The sequence below is a fragment of the Notamacropus eugenii genome, chromosome 1, assembly GCF_028372415.1.
Source record: "Notamacropus eugenii isolate mMacEug1 chromosome 1, mMacEug1.pri_v2, whole genome shotgun sequence".
NCBI classification, from domain to species: Eukaryota; Metazoa; Chordata; class Mammalia; order Diprotodontia; family Macropodidae; genus Notamacropus; species Notamacropus eugenii.
The window spans coordinates 253,918,912-253,936,571 of record NC_092872.1 but is presented as its reverse complement, the minus strand read 5'-3'; the positions used below and the strand labels follow the sequence as shown (position 1 = coordinate 253,936,571).

General features: G+C 37.3%; 1 protein-coding gene across 1 annotated transcript in view; it reads right to left on the bottom strand.

The window, feature by feature from the left end:
• Window positions 1–1,210: 1,210 nt before the first annotated feature.
• The window catches only part of LOC140517375 (cytochrome P450 2C23-like), a 30,448-nt gene continuing 13,998 nt past the window's right edge, over window positions 1,211–17,660 (bottom strand). Inside the window, exons 2-9 of the mRNA XM_072628570.1 lie at window positions 16,285–16,447; window positions 15,836–15,985; window positions 15,323–15,483; window positions 10,872–11,048; window positions 5,735–5,876; window positions 3,813–4,000; window positions 2,283–2,424; window positions 1,211–1,791 (exon numbers count right to left, since the gene is read on the bottom strand). Coding sequence (XP_072484671.1) covers window positions 1,610–1,791; window positions 2,283–2,424; window positions 3,813–4,000; window positions 5,735–5,876; window positions 10,872–11,048; window positions 15,323–15,483; window positions 15,836–15,985; window positions 16,285–16,447 — 1,305 coding nt within the window. The 3' untranslated portion in view covers window positions 1,211–1,609. The remainder of the gene's footprint in view (window positions 1,792–2,282; window positions 2,425–3,812; window positions 4,001–5,734; window positions 5,877–10,871; window positions 11,049–15,322; window positions 15,484–15,835; window positions 15,986–16,284; window positions 16,448–17,660) is intronic.

Genomic DNA, 17,660 nt, shown 5'->3' with positions numbered 1-17,660 from the left:
ACACAGAGGAATACCCAGGTGACTTTTTTGTTGGTCACCTATGAAACAACACTCTTGCTCCTTGGAGATGAAAACCTACTCATTCAGGTCTCAGATGTGCTGTGCCTTCCAGAAGTTGAAGAAAACTCTTCTTATCCACTGAGCTGAAAAAACTGTCATTAACTCAGTAGATACTCAAAAATACTTTTTCCTTGTCCAAAATACTTTGTTCTTTCAAAGTTACATAAGTGATAAGTAAAATATGGACAGTAAGATTCAGCTAGGGAATCTCTGGGAATTTCTTTTGTTTTAGGTTGTTTTCAGGATGAGGGAGAAATACATTTTATTACAAGCAGTAGGAATGGAATCAATGGATATAGAGAAATTGAATATTGGGGAAAAGGGGAGGTGAGAGGGTGCAACCTCTACAGGAGAGGGAGAGGTGACATCAAGGACTCAAGTATAGGAGCTGGTGGTTGCAAGGAGAAATGATACTTTTTTTTTCTCCACCCACCCAGCCACATTAGACAAAAGAAATGAAGTGTGTGTGAGTATGGAGAGGTTATTTAGAATAAAGAATTGCAGACAAGAATAAATTAGCTATATGTATTCTCAATTTTTTTTCAGTGATGTAATGAGTTCAGTCTCATGGTAAGAGGGAATGAGAGAGATGTGGGAGAAGTCTCAGTAGAGGAGAGAAATCTTAGAATAGATGCTGAAGTGAGGGGATGGTCAGAAAAAAAGATCTGTGTTCAGCAGCAAGATAATAATAACAGAGAAGGCAAGTTGTAGGAATAATTCCTTTCTGGAATTCAGTTACGAAATGTGTGCCCCCATAGGACAAGGGTACATGAGATTTGAAAGTGGAGATTAACTTAACATGGAACTGGTTTACTATTGGGTCAAGATACTGAAAGAAGGAAAGTGAGAAGAAAGATGGAATGAAGACCCAAAGGATAGATGAATGGGCTATCCCCACTGATCAAAGTAACATATATGAGGACTCATTAGGAAATTCTGAGCTCATGTAGTCAAACCCTTTTCTTTGCGAGATGAAGAATCTGATGACAATAAATGGTGAAGTGACTTGCCCAACCTCACACAAGTTGTCAGCGTTAGAGGCAGGATTGATCTATACTCCCAAAGTTAGGAATCCTTCCATGTTACCCTGATGCCTTTGAAATCATGAATCCTCAGTGTAAAGTGCAAGTACACAGTTAGACATCAGGAGTCATTTGCAACACAGCTGTATTTATTGTACTGTAAATGCACAAAGAAGTGGTATGCAATATAAAATAAGACCATCTTTAAGGATATTTGAAAAGTAAAAATTAATATGGGTTTTGGGGGTGATGTTTTCCATATCTTCCTCCGCACCCTATAACTAGAATCTAGGCTCTAGATATTGGTGAGAGGGCTACATGTAAAGGTCTGTAAGGTAGCCCCCATTATATGATGACATATGATGCACTCTGTTAGCCTATCTTATCCTTGAAAATTAAAATGTGTTTTAATTAATCGATAGAAGTTTGTCTTTCCTTCTAGGAATTCCAGTCAAAAACAAGTAAGTGTTGAGTCTAGAAGACAAAACCAGCTGGATAATTTACACAAATTAGCTTTTTCTTCTTACTTAGTGAGGAACAAAGCATAGTTGATAGCTTGGTGGAATATTGGTAAACCCAATATGATTGGTCTTCATACTAATTTCATTTGGATCTACAACAGATTTGAGGGTGAAATTCTGTAATATGGTGGTAAAGAACAAGAACAACTCCATCCTTGCCAGGCCCTCTCCAAGACAAGACCGTTTTCCTGGAAAGAAATAAAATTGTGCTCACAAATCTTCACACAATATCAGTGTTAGCCAAAGTGAAAAAGCCTTATTGGACCAGGGAAATAGTGGATAAGGGAGTAAAAGAGATGGATACAGATGGGCTGAAATGGTGAGAATTCCTGTCGGGAGTTATATCTGTCATTAGTGGTTACTACGGGGCAGGAAGGAATTCCCATTCACAAGATTTTTCCCATGATGAGCCCTTGTGCAGTGGATCTTACAATGGAGTCAGAATTCCACTAAAATAAAGAGGCAGATGAGCCAAACAAGAGGATCAGCTCATCTGTTCAGGGGACTGAGAAGAAGCCAGACCTTGAGAATACTAGAAAAGACAATGTGTGACAGGCCACAGTGGGGCAGTGCATCCTCAGAAAAACTGCCAGGAGGGGATTGGCTAGAAGAGGGTGGTAGGGGATATAAGATTCTCCTTTCAGAGTAAGAGGTAGCATTTGGAAGATTTTCTTTTTACCAGTGGAAAAAGGCATGAAGTAGTCACTTTTCTTGAATTTCCCATTCTGATCCAGGAAGTGCTGGGGGTCAAACTTTTCAGGATTAGCAAACTCTTTGCTGTCCCTCAAGACTGGAGACAGCAATGGGTAGATGGTTGTTCCCTAAGGGAAAGAAATTCCAGAGGAAAGGCAGTTATCATCATGACTATCCCTTGTATGCCATTTCCTAGAAACTTTAGTGGCTTCCTAATGTTTCTAGTACAAAATGCACATTCCTTTGTGTGTGGCATAGACTGAGGCGCCAAGCCATTGAGAATTTGCATAGACTTCACTCTAGCTTTCCAGGTTGATGTCTCCATTATTGCTCCCATCATGCCCTCCTTGGAGATCCAGCTAAACTGATCAAACTTCTCTTCCCCATCCACAAGGCTCCCTGTCTGGTTTTCATGCCTTTATAATACTCATATCCCAAGCCTGGAAGGCACTGCTTGCTGACTTCAGCCTTTTAGAATCTCCAACTTTCTTCAAGTCTTGGCTTTAATACCCCTTCATAAAGGAAACTTTGACTAAGGCCTTCAGCTACTTATGTTGTCTCCTCAGTTCCTTACTCTCTTCTTCATGTATGCACCTGTGGCCAGCATGACTGTGGGCAGGATATCTGAATTTTCAGTGCCCCAGACAATGCTTAGAACCTCTAGGAGTGGCACCTGGGGGAGTTTCTTTATCAGGAAGCCAATCTGCAAATGAAATCACAAGTTGTGTCTGAAGGAAAAAATAACACTTTGGGAAGACTTTTCAGATTCCAAATTTTGCTCCCTCCAGGAGAAGTCAAAGCCCTGAATGATGAAATAACCTTCACTTCCAGCCTTTTATCTATAGCACTTGTCCCAGTAGTTCTCTTGTAGGAGGTTCTCATTGAAGCCTTGTTGATTTGAACTGAACAATTCACCCAACTGGGTATATTGAATGAGAAATTAGCTGGGTTGCTCCCTTCTTTTCTCAAGGGGAAATTCTTCTGCTGATTCCTTGTTAAGAAACTTCAATCTAATTCAATTAAAATACTAAGGTTACTTAACCACTCTGCAAAGCAGTACTTCAGAATCTAAAGACCTAGGTCTAATCTCTGCTTCAACACTTTTAAGTAACTTTAGTCAAGTCATTTGATCTGAGACTGGCATTTCCATCTACACAATGAAACAGATAATAGCATTTACACAACCTGCTTCATAGTCTAGTAAGAGAAAATGATATTTTAAAAACTTCACTTGAGCAACCTCACTCTGTTATTGTCCTTATATGTTTTCTTTCCAGTGTTGCCATGGTAAATGAGAAGGAAGAAGAACAGACATAAGTATACAGTTTCCTCTCATTTATTTCAGCACCACATCCAAGTTAACTGTTTGTAATAACAAAGGACTACCGTAAGGAGAACATTATGTGAGATCATTACAAAGGGAATCAGTTTTCTCATGTGTAGAATTAGATCACTGGAACAGATGATATTTAAGATCTCTTTCAACACTAGATTCCATTCTTCCATGACTACTGACCTTAGGAAGGACATATTGTTGAAACTGGATGTCCCGATTCACTGCATGGGGCAGGTTGAGAGGCACGAGGTTAGTGAATCTTTGCACTTCATGTATCACAGCATCCACATAGGGCATATCTTGTCTGTCCTTTATGGAAGGAACTCGATTACGTCCAATCACACGATCAATTTCCTCTTGAATTTTTTCTACAGAGACCAAAAATATAAATAAATACTGAACTCTTGTATTTTGAGTTGAAGACCTTCTCCACCCATAATAGACCCCAGGTGGATTCCACTGGAGGAAGCTTAATTAAGGGAGTCTTGCTTTCTAGGAAGACCCCATATTTAGTTAATTTCTAATGAGGCACTGGGTCATGAAGGTTGTGACAACCTCCAGCTGTAAAAAAGTGTATACTTACTCTGAGGTGAAGTGGTGTTTTAGGGACTTACTCATTGGAAGAAGGTTCATGTGCCAGATGAGGCTCTGGGTAGCCATTATGGAATCTCCCAGGTTTGAAAATCTGGATATTGGTGCTTCTCTCTCTAGTAACTATATATGTAAGCAATCGTCAGACAACTGGATCTGTTCGTTGATGTGTGATGTATGTATTGCTTATGGTTGGACAGTTAGAAACCCTGTCTGTTGGTCTTTACTTCCTCTGCTTGTATTTTCTCTATTGGTGAATGTAATTAAAGAAGATATTGTTGACCCATCAAAAGTTGCTTTTCTCTTACAAAGGAAGATCTAAGAACCTGTGCTTGCAGGCATCCTGGATGTGTCAGGGTGCTTGCTGCTACAACTCCCTGGTTTCTTAGGAATGCCCAACAGAGCCTGTGACCTAAGATGACTCTCAGATGGACTTAGTGTCCTCCTTCTACTACTCAGTTAATGCTACAAAGGCTTAGCCATAGAATACCTTTCCATGTTTTAGTTGATAGAAGTCATGAAGAACTGCTTTTACATTCCCTTTTAGACACTCTCTGTATAAATTCAGGCAAGTCATTAAATCTGTCTAAACCCTATTTAGCTCAGCTGAAAAATGGATATCAGAAATTATCTGTCTTCTAAGGTTCCTTACACCTCTGAAGCTATTATTCTGTGATTTTTAAAAAGGAGATAAAATCTGCACCTCCCTTACAAGGCATCAAATAAAACAATATGACAAGTGATTTTCAAACTCTACACCTTTTATACTGATACCATCTATTTTTGTCAAAGACAGCGGATGTCTTCATTTGAATTTGATGGTGCAACTGATTTCATTATCTTCCTAATTTGAACCATTCACCAGGTATATAGCTCAACTCCTGTCTCAATGTCCTAAAGTGCTGAGGCAGAGGAACTTAGCATTAGAAATCATCCCTTTTCACCTAGGGCCATCCATACTTGAACAGGAATCACATTCCCAATGGAATGAACAAAGGGTCACCCAGCCTTTGATTGAGAATCTCTACTAAAGGAGAACTTACTACCTCTATAGCAAGTGAGAAGGTTTTGGGAGAACTTTAATCATTGCCAAGTCTATCTTTAAATGAAGCCTCGATTTGTCAATTGTCATTTTTTATCTGTGGTTCCTAGCTTTGTCTCCTTGGATCCAGCAGAACCAGCCCTGGCAGAATGCAATCCATTTAAGGAAAGGGGGTGTTTCATTTGAGTCTTTTTATCCTAAGCATAGAGCTGAGGGTGCACAGTGGGAGCTTAAGTCATGTTTATTAGAATGAATTAAATTCACCATCACAGACCTTCACATACTTTTATAATTTTCAGTCCCTGTCCAAGGGTTCTCTTTTCTCAAATATACTACTACCTGATCTGTTGCTGATTTGTGTGGGAGTCATAGAAATCCAAAGGGTTGAAATATGGTGCCAGCTCCTGAGCAAGGTGCAGGCCTGGGGAAACAAACCTAGTCAGTAAACAGTGCAATTCTTATACTTTACCTTGGACCTCAGGATGTTTCAGAATGAGCAGCAGGCCATATCTTAGAGTGCTGCTTGTTGTCTCTGTTCCTGCAGCAAATAAGTCTGCTCCAGTCATTTTTAGATTCGCCAGGTCAAATTCAGAGTGAGGATTATCTTTTTCCTAAAGGACAGGTACAGAAAAAATGAAGTAATGAGAGACAGTAGGGAAATCATTAGTAATCATAATAAGTACATGAAGTTTGATCTAGAAGCTCTGCCCACTTTCACTTCAGTACCCTAAAAGACCAGAACTTTTCCAATATCCTTAGACTTCTACTGCCCAACAGAAGACTTGTTCTTCCCAGACAACTTTCTTCCTGCAGCAATATGACATAGTGGACAGAGAACTAGGGTTTGAATGAGAAAGATCTGGATTAAACTTTAGCTTCAGCTAAGGGTTAAGTATCCATGGGAACATCACTTACTCTCTCTGTGCCTTAGTTTCCCATATGTAACATGAGAGAGTTGGATCCCTTCCAACTCTCTATTTATTTTGTATGATACATATGGTATGGTGAGGACCTGATCAAATAATTAATTTAAAATCCTAATAACCAGGTAAATGATCCCTCAGGCTGATACTTTCCCCACAAGGCAAAACAGCATCTTGGTTTTAAAAAACAACAAGAAGAAATTTCAGGTTTTCAGAATGGGGAATTGAGAGAAAACTTTTGGGACTGGAGAATGCAGAATTTCAAATTTTGTAGGGAAAATGAACCTGCCAACCTGTAACTGATCAGTTATCACCTATAAGTGGTCATTCAGCCTTAACTTGAAGACTTTCAGAGATGGGGAATATATTACTTAATGAAGAAGTTCATGTCAATTTTGTATAATATTCCCATTATGTGGAATTGAAATGTGTCTCCGTAACTTCAAACCACTGTAATGAGTTGTGTCCCTTGGAGGGAGGAAGCAAAGCATTCTAATTCATTTGTTTGAAAGCCCTCAAAGTAAGGTATCTGCTGAGCTTCATTTCAACTCATAAATTCTGTGAAAATCTCTGAAATACTCAAACTCATAAGATTTAGGGCTTGGAAGAACTTTGGAGATGACTTGGCCCAACAAAAAGGAAATTATGCCCTAAAGAGGTGAAATGATTTTTTTCAAGGTTGCACAGAAGAAAATGGAAAGGGATGAATGCTGGAATGACCAAAATGGTCAGGATTCTCCAAAACTGAGAAGATTTAATACCATTATGCCTGGAGCAGAAATGAAGTTGTCTGTGGTCCAAAAAAGAAGATAAAAGAGAAATTAAGAAAAAAGAAGGAAGGAGGGAAGAAAGGGAGTAAAGAAAGAAGGAAGGAAGGGCTGAGACAAAATGTGACTTGATTTTCTACTCAAATCAACTGACAGTGAAACTCATGAACAGTGGAAAATGGGCAAATAATCAACACGAGGACGTAAAACAATGAATATAGAATATATAATCAAGAACAACTATTGAATCATCTCTATAAAGGAGAAAAACAAGGGAGTAAGTATAATAGGACTCTCAGAAATAAAGGAGCAACATCCTAGAGAGAGCTAAGTGGCACAATGGAAGGAGTGCTGGACTTGGAATCAGGAAGATCTGAATTCAAATCCAGCTTCCAACACTTTCTAGCTTTGTGATAGTGAGCAAGTCATTTCACCTCTGTCTGTCTCCATTTTTCTGTTTCTCGAGTACGGGAAATAATAGCACCTACCTCTCAAGGTTGTTGTGAGGTTGTAGTGAGATAGTATTTTCGTAGTGCTTTGAATTTTTAGGGTGATCTAAGTGCTAACTATTACTATTAAAGTCTTTCCCAAAGATAAGGAAAAGAATTAAAGGGAGAAATAAGGATGAAGAGTGGGGTGAAATAGCAGGTCCCAAAAACAAAAAAGAACTTATCTAGATAATTTAAAACATACAATGAATAATTCCTTTAATATGAAACTGACACATTTGGTCCTGGAAAATATAGAGATTTTGGAAACTAAATGCAGACAACAATGTTGGAATAACACATTGGCTCTCTACAAGCCAAAATGATCTTTAAAATGGGTCTTCAAGAAATAAGTTAAGGTTCTTAGATATCTTAAAAATATAGAATTAATCTTAAATCCTGCATGCAATACTTCAATGAAGAAAAACTATACAATTTTTAAAAACTAAAGACAAAAGTATATTTATAAAATTCTGAGGTCATCAAAAAGAAAGAAGCATCAAGTTGAAAACCTCACAAACTGTAGTATTCCAACATTAGATCATCAACAGTAAACCAGTGTTTTGGGTATGAAAAGTATGCCCTTTATCTATCAAGAAAAATAAATTTGAATGAATTGTCTCTGAGAAATCAGAGACTGGAAAACAATATTATTAAAGCAGATTAAGTTATAGTTCTAAATAATCCTGCAAATACGAATTTAAACCTGCACAAAATAAGATGGACGTGTAGCCATCAATATTATAAAAATGAACAATTTTAAAAGATTTAAGAATTCACACCAATTCTATTATAAGTCATGAGCACAGAAGACTAATAATGAAGAATGTTGTCTTCTAAAAGAGAGCTGATAGACGAGTATGCAAAATGGGACACATAATTTTGGACATGGGAAATATGGAAATTTGTTTTTATTGATCATGTTTATTTGTTAACAAGGATTTTGTTTCTTTTCTCCATTGCAGGAGGAAATAAATATTAGAAAGAAGAACATGAAAAAGGGTGGATTTCAGATATTTCCTAAAAAGAATTCCAAATGAGTCAGATGTCTGACCAGGAATACTTCAAACCAGATGAACATAAGGTAAATAAAAATTTAATAAGAAAAACCGAAGCAATGGAAGGAATACTCTTATGCTTTTATTTCAGTTTAACACTTTTTAAAGATCTCCCATTGGCTCAGTAAAACAAAGGTAAAAATTATAGTTACAATAGAAATAAAGTGCCAATATATCTAGGGAGGAGGTTAAAACAGTCTTCAAAGATTGTTGTATTTCCGTCTAGTGAACACTTAAGTGATCTATACTATTTCACAATTTTTATCAGTATATTAAATCAGTCAGTCAACAAATATATATGAAATACCTTTTATGTGTCAAGCAGAGTTCTGGATAATGGTGATATAAAAGCAAATGATAAAAATAACTCAATCCCTTTCCTTTAGGAGTTTACATTCTACTGAAGGAATGCAACATATTGAAAGACAAGTACATATGGGATCCACAGAAAATAAATACACTGAGATTTTGGAGTGGAATACAAACAGCAGGAGGAAGAAGAGAAGGCTACTTGAAGCAGGTAGCAGCTCCATTGGGAAGGATGTTAGACCTGCTAAGAGTTGAGGAAGGAGAATGACAACATTCTAGGCATGGGGGCAAAATTATATAAAGGCATAGAGACAAAAGATGGAATGTTGCGTAAAGGGGAAAACAAGTGGGCCAGTTTGAGGTTGGGAGGGGGGAAATGCAGAAGCAGCCTAGAAAGAAAGGCTGGCAGGAGATGGTGAAGGGCTTTAGTTGCCAACCAGATGAGTTTGTGTTTTGTCTTAGGAGCCCTGAAGTTTTCTGATCACAACAGTGAACCAGTGAGTCTTGCCCTTTGCATGGTAACTGTGTCAAGAATGGATTGAGTCTGAATGCCTGGAGAGCTGGTAGGACAGAACTGGCATTATCTAGGTGAGAGATGATGGTGACCTGAAGTAGGGTGGTTCTGGTGTCACTACAGAGAAGAAAGGGTTAAGGATACTGCCAAGATGGTGTTGGGGGAGGGAAGACAATTACTCTCTCCTCCTTGCCCCCACCCCCACATGATCATGAATTATTTGGATAGTTCAGATACTGGTTAGCACTCCCAAAATGATTTTTCCTTCCAGCGTATATTTAGTTTAGAATTTACTAACATTTATTTTACTTATTTACTAACAAGCATTTATTGAGCATTTGCAATGTGCTAAGCACTTGGACAATATTTCATCATTTGATCTTCACAATGACCATAGGAGGTGGATGTTAGTATTATATCCATCTGATAGCTGAAATGACAGAGGCAAAAAGATGTTAGGTGATTTGTCCAGGGATACACTGCTATAAAGCAGCTGTCTCCAAATTGGAACACAAGCTTTTTTGACTTCAGGATCAGGACTCTTTCCATACCAATACCTACTTCCTCCATCAATGTGAGTGTAACTATGTGGCACAAGAAGGATTAATTACGATGAAGGACTGATGTCCTCATGGCAAGTCTAAGGAAATTTTCCTTGTCAGGGAACAGTATGGGATACCATAAATGCTTTACTTATTTGCTGAATTGGTTTGTGGGTTTCTGGGAGACTTTTGCATGTTTTTCATTGTTGTGTAGGGCAAAATTAAGGTTGCCATCTTCCTGAAATTAATTTTGAGTGCTTTTATACGATGTAGTTATTGTTATCATTTGAATTAATATACAGTATTAATAGAAGATTTTAAGGTTAACAATTTGCTTTGGAAAGTGTTATTTTATCTTCATAATCATCCTGGGAATTAAATGCTTTTATCCCCATCTTACAAATGAGGAAACTGAGACAGACAGTGGCAGTAAGACTTGCCCAAGATTACAAAGCTGGAAAGTACAGGAATTTGTCTTTGAAATCAATTTTTTTTGACTCCAAGTGCTCCTCTGCAGCTCCTTTCTCCTGTTTAAAGTTTATTTTGTATTTATTTGTTTGCATATTATCTCCTCCATCACATTGAAAGTTCCTTGAGGGTAGGGGCTGTCTTTTGCCTTTTTTTTTGATCTTTAAAACTTAGCAGAGTGCCTGACACATAGTAGGTGCATGGTAAATGTTTACTAATTTATTCCTTTTATCATTCTCCAATGCAATATCCTCCTCCAAACAGGAAAGCCCACATGAGCAGCTCAACATCCAGCAACGTGGATGTTTTCCTATCTCATTTTCCATACAGAGTCCAGAGAAGGGACATAAATCAAATAAAGTCTAGTTACAAGAAAGCCAATGGCTTCCTTGGGGTATGTGGATACCTTGAGACTCTCTATGTCCCTTCCTGTGCTTTGAAGAGATTTGTTAAATTTTTAAATTTTCTAAATTTATTGAAAATTCTTATAAAAACAGCCTTGTTCAATGAGCAAAGTGCTTCCCGGACATGTCCTACCTGCAGCATTTTGGAGAGAAAGCAGTCAATGTAGTCTTGTGGGTTGTTGGGGTCCAGTATCTTTTGATGCTCCTTCACTCTTTCCAAAATGAAACGTTCTATTTCCTCAAGATTTTTAAAAATTGTTTTATGTGTCCCAGGGAGGTATGCTCTGAATGCTGGTAAGAAGTTGTAGAGCTACACAAAGACACCCCCAAACCCAAACAAACACAAATGAGTTTACTGTCATGAAGAATCAACTTTAAATTTCTAATTATAAACTACTTCGTTTTATTCAAAGGTATTACACTTTTTTCCCATTTTAATTAATTTTTTTCAACAACAAAATGTATTTTATTTCTCATTTTTACTATATATTTGGAAAAGAAAGAAAGACACATGTACTGAAAGAAATGTACAGTCAAGCAAAACAAATCCCCACCATGGCAATAGCCAGAAATTCGTGTCACATCTTCCACCTTGAGTCCATTCCCCAATCCGTCATGAGGTGAGGTGGGTAGCTTGGCTGACTGTGCTTCCTCTGAAATTGGGATGAGTCTTTGCATTGTTAGTTACTTAGACTTGAATGGTATTTGTCCTTGAAGTGCTGTTGTAAACTAATTCTGCTCACTGTGTTGTTGCTGCTCAGTTGTTTCAGTTGTATCTGACCCTTTGTGACTGCATTTGGGATGTTCTTGGCAAAGATCTTGGAGTGAGTTGTTATTTCCTTCTCCACTTCATTTTACAGAGAAAAATAGGGTTAAGTGACTTGTCCAGGTTCTCACAGTTAGTAAATGTCTGAGGTGAAATTTGAACTCAAGAAGATGTCTTCCTGACTTCAACCCTGACACTCTATCCACTGTGCCACCTACCTGCCCATTCTACTTGGTATCTGTTCCCAAAGTTGTTCTAGGTCTGAAACTTTCACTTTTATCATTTTTCACAATATAGTGAAATTCCATTGCATGCATATGCCGTAATTCATTCAGCTATCCATCAATTGATTAACAGCCCCTTAATTTCCAGTTCTTTATATCCACAAAAGGCTGCTTTCAATATTTTGCATATCGTTTTCTGGTTTTCATATTTTCTTCTTTTAAAAAAAATTCTCTTTGAGTTCAGGTCAAGTAGTGGTATTACTGGTTTAAAGGATATACCTAATTTACTGCGCTAATAATTTACTAATATACATAATCTACTAATCAATGGATATAAAAATTTACCGATATGGGAGGGATAGATCCACATTGCCTTCCAGATTTCCTGGATCAATTCACAGCTACACCAAAGAGTAACTCAATGTGCTGGTATTCTCACAGTCCCTCTAAAATGTGCTGTTTACCTTTGTTTAAATGCATTTGAAAACATTTGCAAGGAGAAGTCAGGACTTGTTCACATTTTAAAGAAAGTAATTTAGGGCTAATTTTCTGTGACAACTTCTAAAGGGCAGTGAACTGGCAGAATGTTTTTTTAAAGTCATCCACTCAGCAAAGACTTGGTGTTAGTTATAATGAGCAGGTTCTTGCAACCACGAGCAGACAAAACATCTTACCTTATTTAGACAGAGCAAGTTTCAGGGTTATGCACAACAGAGGTAGAGAAGTCAGAATTTGTTGACTTCACTGAACTTCAAGGAGAAACAATTTCATTTCTGACTGAAATGACTATGGAACAGAGAAAGAAACCTCAGAAGACAATACTTCTTTCTTTGCAGAAATGGAATTTTCGCAGGGCACAGGGCTGCCACGTTCTAACTGAGGTGGTGATTAGAATTGGGAGGAGGAGAATTAATGAGAGACTTCAGAAAAAAGGAAAGTTCTAACCTTCGGAGAAGCTAAGCCCTTGAAGGGATAGGGAGAGAGATTTTCTGTGGAGCAAAAGTGTAAAATCAATTTCTTTCCATTTTTTGTTTGTCAGTTAATAAACTTTGTCTTTCCATGCCTGTTGAATTGAAAATAAAAAATAGAGTAGCAACAAACATTAATAGCCAAATAAAACACAAATCCCATTGTCTATGTTCATAAATTTTTGTCTCTTTCCGAATACTCAATCTTTCAATTTTCTTTCAGTAAATAGCATATTTATTCTGGATCCTTTGTAATCAGCATTGGTCATTGCATTGATAAGAATAAGTAAGTCTGTTATGGGTTTTTTGTGTTTAAAATGTTGTTCCCATTGGATAAAATGATCTCCTGGTTCTGCTTGTCTCAATCGTCATCAATTTACACATTTCTTTCAACGCTTCCCTGACCTCATTACTCTCATTATTTCTTTAAGTAAAATAGCATTTCATTAAAATGATATAATATAGTTTTTCAACCATTTCAAAAGTGATGTGTACCCTCTCAATTTTGAGTTCTTTGCCACAACAAAAATTAAGTCTATTTTTGTAAATAGATAACCTTTTTAATTTTTCTATGAGGTCTGTAGAGGAACTGATGGTTGAAAGTTTAAATGACTTTTGAATTTAATGACTTTTGAGACACTCTTCCAAATGACTTCCAGAATGACTTCACAAACATTACATTAATGTGCCAACTTTTATGCAGCTCCACCAATATTTGTCATTTACTCTTTTATCAACTTTGCTAAATGAGAGTAATATTTGCTTCAATTTTTACTTCCTCTAATTATTAATGATTTGTAACAAATTTTTTCATATGGTGGCTTGTGACTTGAATGTGTTCCCTTGAGAAATGCTTGTTCATATCTTTCGTTCATTTATCAGTTGGAAAGTGGCTGAAATAAATTTCAATCAATTCTTTATAAATCTTGTCAATAATACCTTCTTCAGAGAAAAATGTTGCAAGTTATGTCCTATCAAGTTAGTTTCCCTATTAATTGCAACTGCAGTGATTTTGTTTGTGCTAACAATTTTCAATTTTGCATATCAAAATTGTTCCTTTTATCTTTTGTGGTTCTCTAGCTTCATTGTTTGGCATAAGCTCTTTCCATATGCATATATCTGGAAGATAATTCCTTCCTTTTATCTTTAAGTTGTATGTGATGTGATCTTTTATATATAGCACATGCAATTTGAAGGTAATCCTTATGTATAATATATGAACTCTTGGTCCTAACTAATTTTTTACCAGTATAATTCTTAGTTTCCCCAGCACTTTTTGGTCAAATAGTGATTTTCTATGCTATGAGCTAGGGTTTAGGCTGCCAGGTTAGCTTGTTTCTAATTGCATTATATCCTATCAAATTTCTCTGATCTGTTTATCCATTTTCAAATATAGTAACATCATTTTGACATCTAGTACTGCTAGACTCTCTTCTCCAGTTTTCATGATTTCCTTGAAGTTTTTGACATTTTGTTCAATAGATTAATTTCATCACTTTTTCTAGTTCTATTAAGTAACCCCTGGATTTGTGTGGCATTCATAAATGAATGAATTGAGTATTGCTATTTTCATTATATTGGTTCAGCCTGCCTATGAGCAATTAAGATTCCTTTAATTATTTAGATCACTCTTCATTTCCACATAACAGAACTTTATACTCTGTCCAAATCCCAAGAGTTACATAAATCTTCTCCCATCTAAATTGGCAAATATCTCAAAATTAATTTGTCCATTGTTGTACTTTCCACTCAGGAGACCAGAGGGCAGAATATTATGTGCTTGTTCAAAAGAAACTGATATTAAAGTTAAGGGGAAATCTAATTACTTTGCAATTGCCAACATAACAAAGAAAGCAAATAGACATCAAGGTATCCAATTAATTCGACTCAATTCACATTAAGGTAATGAAATGCATCACACATTTATCCAGTGCTCACTATGAATCAAGTCCTCTGTTAGACTATGTTGATATTGACAAGAATGAAACAGTCATCATCCTGAACAAGTTCACATGCTACCAGAGAAGGGTTTAGCTAGAGTATGTATTCTAGACTGTAAGTCGAACAGAACATGGGCACAGAAAAAGAAAGCTTGTTTTTTGTCTGGAAGGGGATACTTAGTTCTAGCTTCAATGAATGAGGCTTTGATCTTAGACTAGAACACCCTCTGAGTCAGTGTAGGCTGTCAACCTAAATGGCTTGCCCATTTAACTTTAGTCAACTCTTCTCCTTTTTCTCTGGGAAATGTCTAGGGAAAGTTCTTTGTTGAGAGTTATTTTACTTGGCCACATCAATGAACACTATTCAACTGAGGATGTACCAGACCCCAATGAGACATTTCCTTACATCTTAAATTTTTATATGACCTAGAACTAGTTCAAATGACTACTAGAAACAGAATATCTACCCCAACATTTTATCTGAGAATCAAAGATACTACATGATGTTATTGTACTTGTTGAATGGTGTGGGAATGTGTGAGTGTGTGTGTATGTGTGTGTGTGTGTGTGTGAGTGTTCTCATGGGTGATGGAAATCTTTCTAAGGGATGAGAGCCTATGGTTTACTGACCCTGTTTCTGAAGCTCAGCAAATAACCACAGAATAAGAAAGGAATTCTGGTCTTACCTGTGTCCATGGTTTGCTAAAAAGTCGAAAGTTTTCATTTAACAAGCGCATCAGGTGTAGAAATTTTTCATCACTGTACTTGAATCGATCACGAAAAAGGATAGAGCAGATCACATTGCATGGGGCACAGCCAAGGATGAAAGTGGGATCAGTGGGCTGACCTAATGTAGAAAAATTTACCAAAGAGGGGGGGAAACAACTTCAGTAAGAATGTTTGTAATGAGGTAGAGTCTGTGCATCTCTGCTACTCATATCTGAATATGGTACTTAGTTCCTTTAAGGCTAATGAATATTGTTCTACACTATCTCTTTTAGTGCTTATTGGGAAGGCAAGTATGCTTATAATACCTGAGTACAGGAAAAAAAGAATGGAGTTCTCTGTCCCAGTAGAGTTATTAACTTGTTCAGTCAACCAAGGCAGAGATTTTAAAATAATTCTCAATGCAATTTAGGACTGGGAATGACTGAGCAGTTGGACCCCACATGCCCAGGAGCAAATAACCAAAAACCAACCCTTTGTTTTCCTGAGTTCCTTCACCAGACATTGGGCTTCTTCTTGAACTCTCTCTTCAATGGTTCTCTTCCCCATCCCAAAGTTCCTTAGGGTCATGAGAGAAAACCTGCGGATTTGTTTCCACCTCTCTCCATGACTGAAAATAACTCCTAGACAAAGGAGAAGAATATGACATTGACCACTCCAACATTAGAGGTGGGGGAGGGGTATAGTGACTGAATTTTCTGGCTTAGTCCATTGATTGAGTTTAATTTTATTCAAGTCAGCCCCAAATGCAATGGTAACACGGCAAGTAACAGGTACCTACCACATGAAGGTTTTGTGGTAGGTGCTGAAAATATAACAATAAAAATGAAACCAGTAACTATAGTCCAGAGGGGTGCATTCTACTGGATATACTCTGTCATATATTTTGCTTTTCTGAGACTCTCACATAAATTGAACTTACCTTTTCCTTTGGTAAGATCATTAAATATTGGTACATCTCCTCTCTCCATAAAAACATCTCCTTGATCAATTAGAGCTTCCTTGGTAACATTATATCCATGGAGTACCACAATAGGCTGGGTTCCAAAATACAGAGTATAAATGGGGCCATATTTTTCAGCCAGCTGTGAAAAGAATGCCAAGAAATAGGATGAAGTTCAGTGTGAAATCTTAGAAAGTTGGGATTTATTCCCACAACTGTTTTGTAAGATGCCAGTGCCTATATACACATGAGATTATATGCTATTAATAAATTATGGGTATATAAAGGCATAAGCTATGGGGCAACAAAGTAGTATTCTCATTCCTTTTAGTTTACTCCTTGGAAAGCCCTGTCATTATGTGACATAGTATTTTTCTCAAGTAGAATCTCCCTTTGTGCTCTATTGGTACCTATCTAGTGTGAAGAGATTGTAAAAAGTCTCTGGGGTCAATGTTTGGTAGATGACGTATGGCAGTTTTATAAGAGGAAATGGGAAAAAGTTACACAGATTGCAGAGGGGATTGCCATCTCCTAACAAAAGTTATCTACTCTCATTGCTTCTCCTCTAATTTCTTAATTTTTTTTGCAATAATTCTTTAGTCATAGCTGGTCAATTCCAACTGATGATTCCAAAGTTATTAATGTTCTTGGCATTGCTAAATCTGATAGTCTTATCTCAATCTACATTCTTTTATACCTCTTTACAACAATTCACACTGAGTGGGATAGGTTTAGTGAAGACTTCTCAGATTGTAATTCTTCTCCCAGGAGTGAGGTAAGGCCTAAAGGCTCAAGGTTACAATATTTTTAGAATAGAATAGTTCCATATAAGGATATAAAACTGTGTAGTGTATCAGGGTCTCAGTGACTGGACAAAACTCACATAATTCCTCGATGTCTTCATTTCAAAAGGGATTGGTTAGATTTCGTGTCTAGAGTGTAAGATCATATTCTCAGCTAATGAGTATAATGGTCAGTGTGGGGAGGAGGGACTTGCGTTAGGGTCTATATAAATCACTGCCCTTTTCTTTGTTTTTGTCTTTCCTACCCCTGCAGGTAAGCCCCGCTTCTCGAGAATCGAATAAAATCACTTTTCTGTCATCACTTTGAGAGGCCTCTGAGTAATTGATTTATGTAAGGACCTGAGCCATCCCACACATTTTGGGGGCTCCTCCGGGATCTGTGACCTTTCTTAGAGATGGCTGACAGCTCAGTTCAAAGACTGGGAGCCCGTGGAGAGATTTCCCCATAGTCCTTGAAAAGGGCTGCTGGGCCTCCCTCTCTGCAAGGTTAAGACCCGAAGCAGAGGAACTCAGTGAAGACAGAAAAGAATAGAGATAGGGACTCCAAAGACT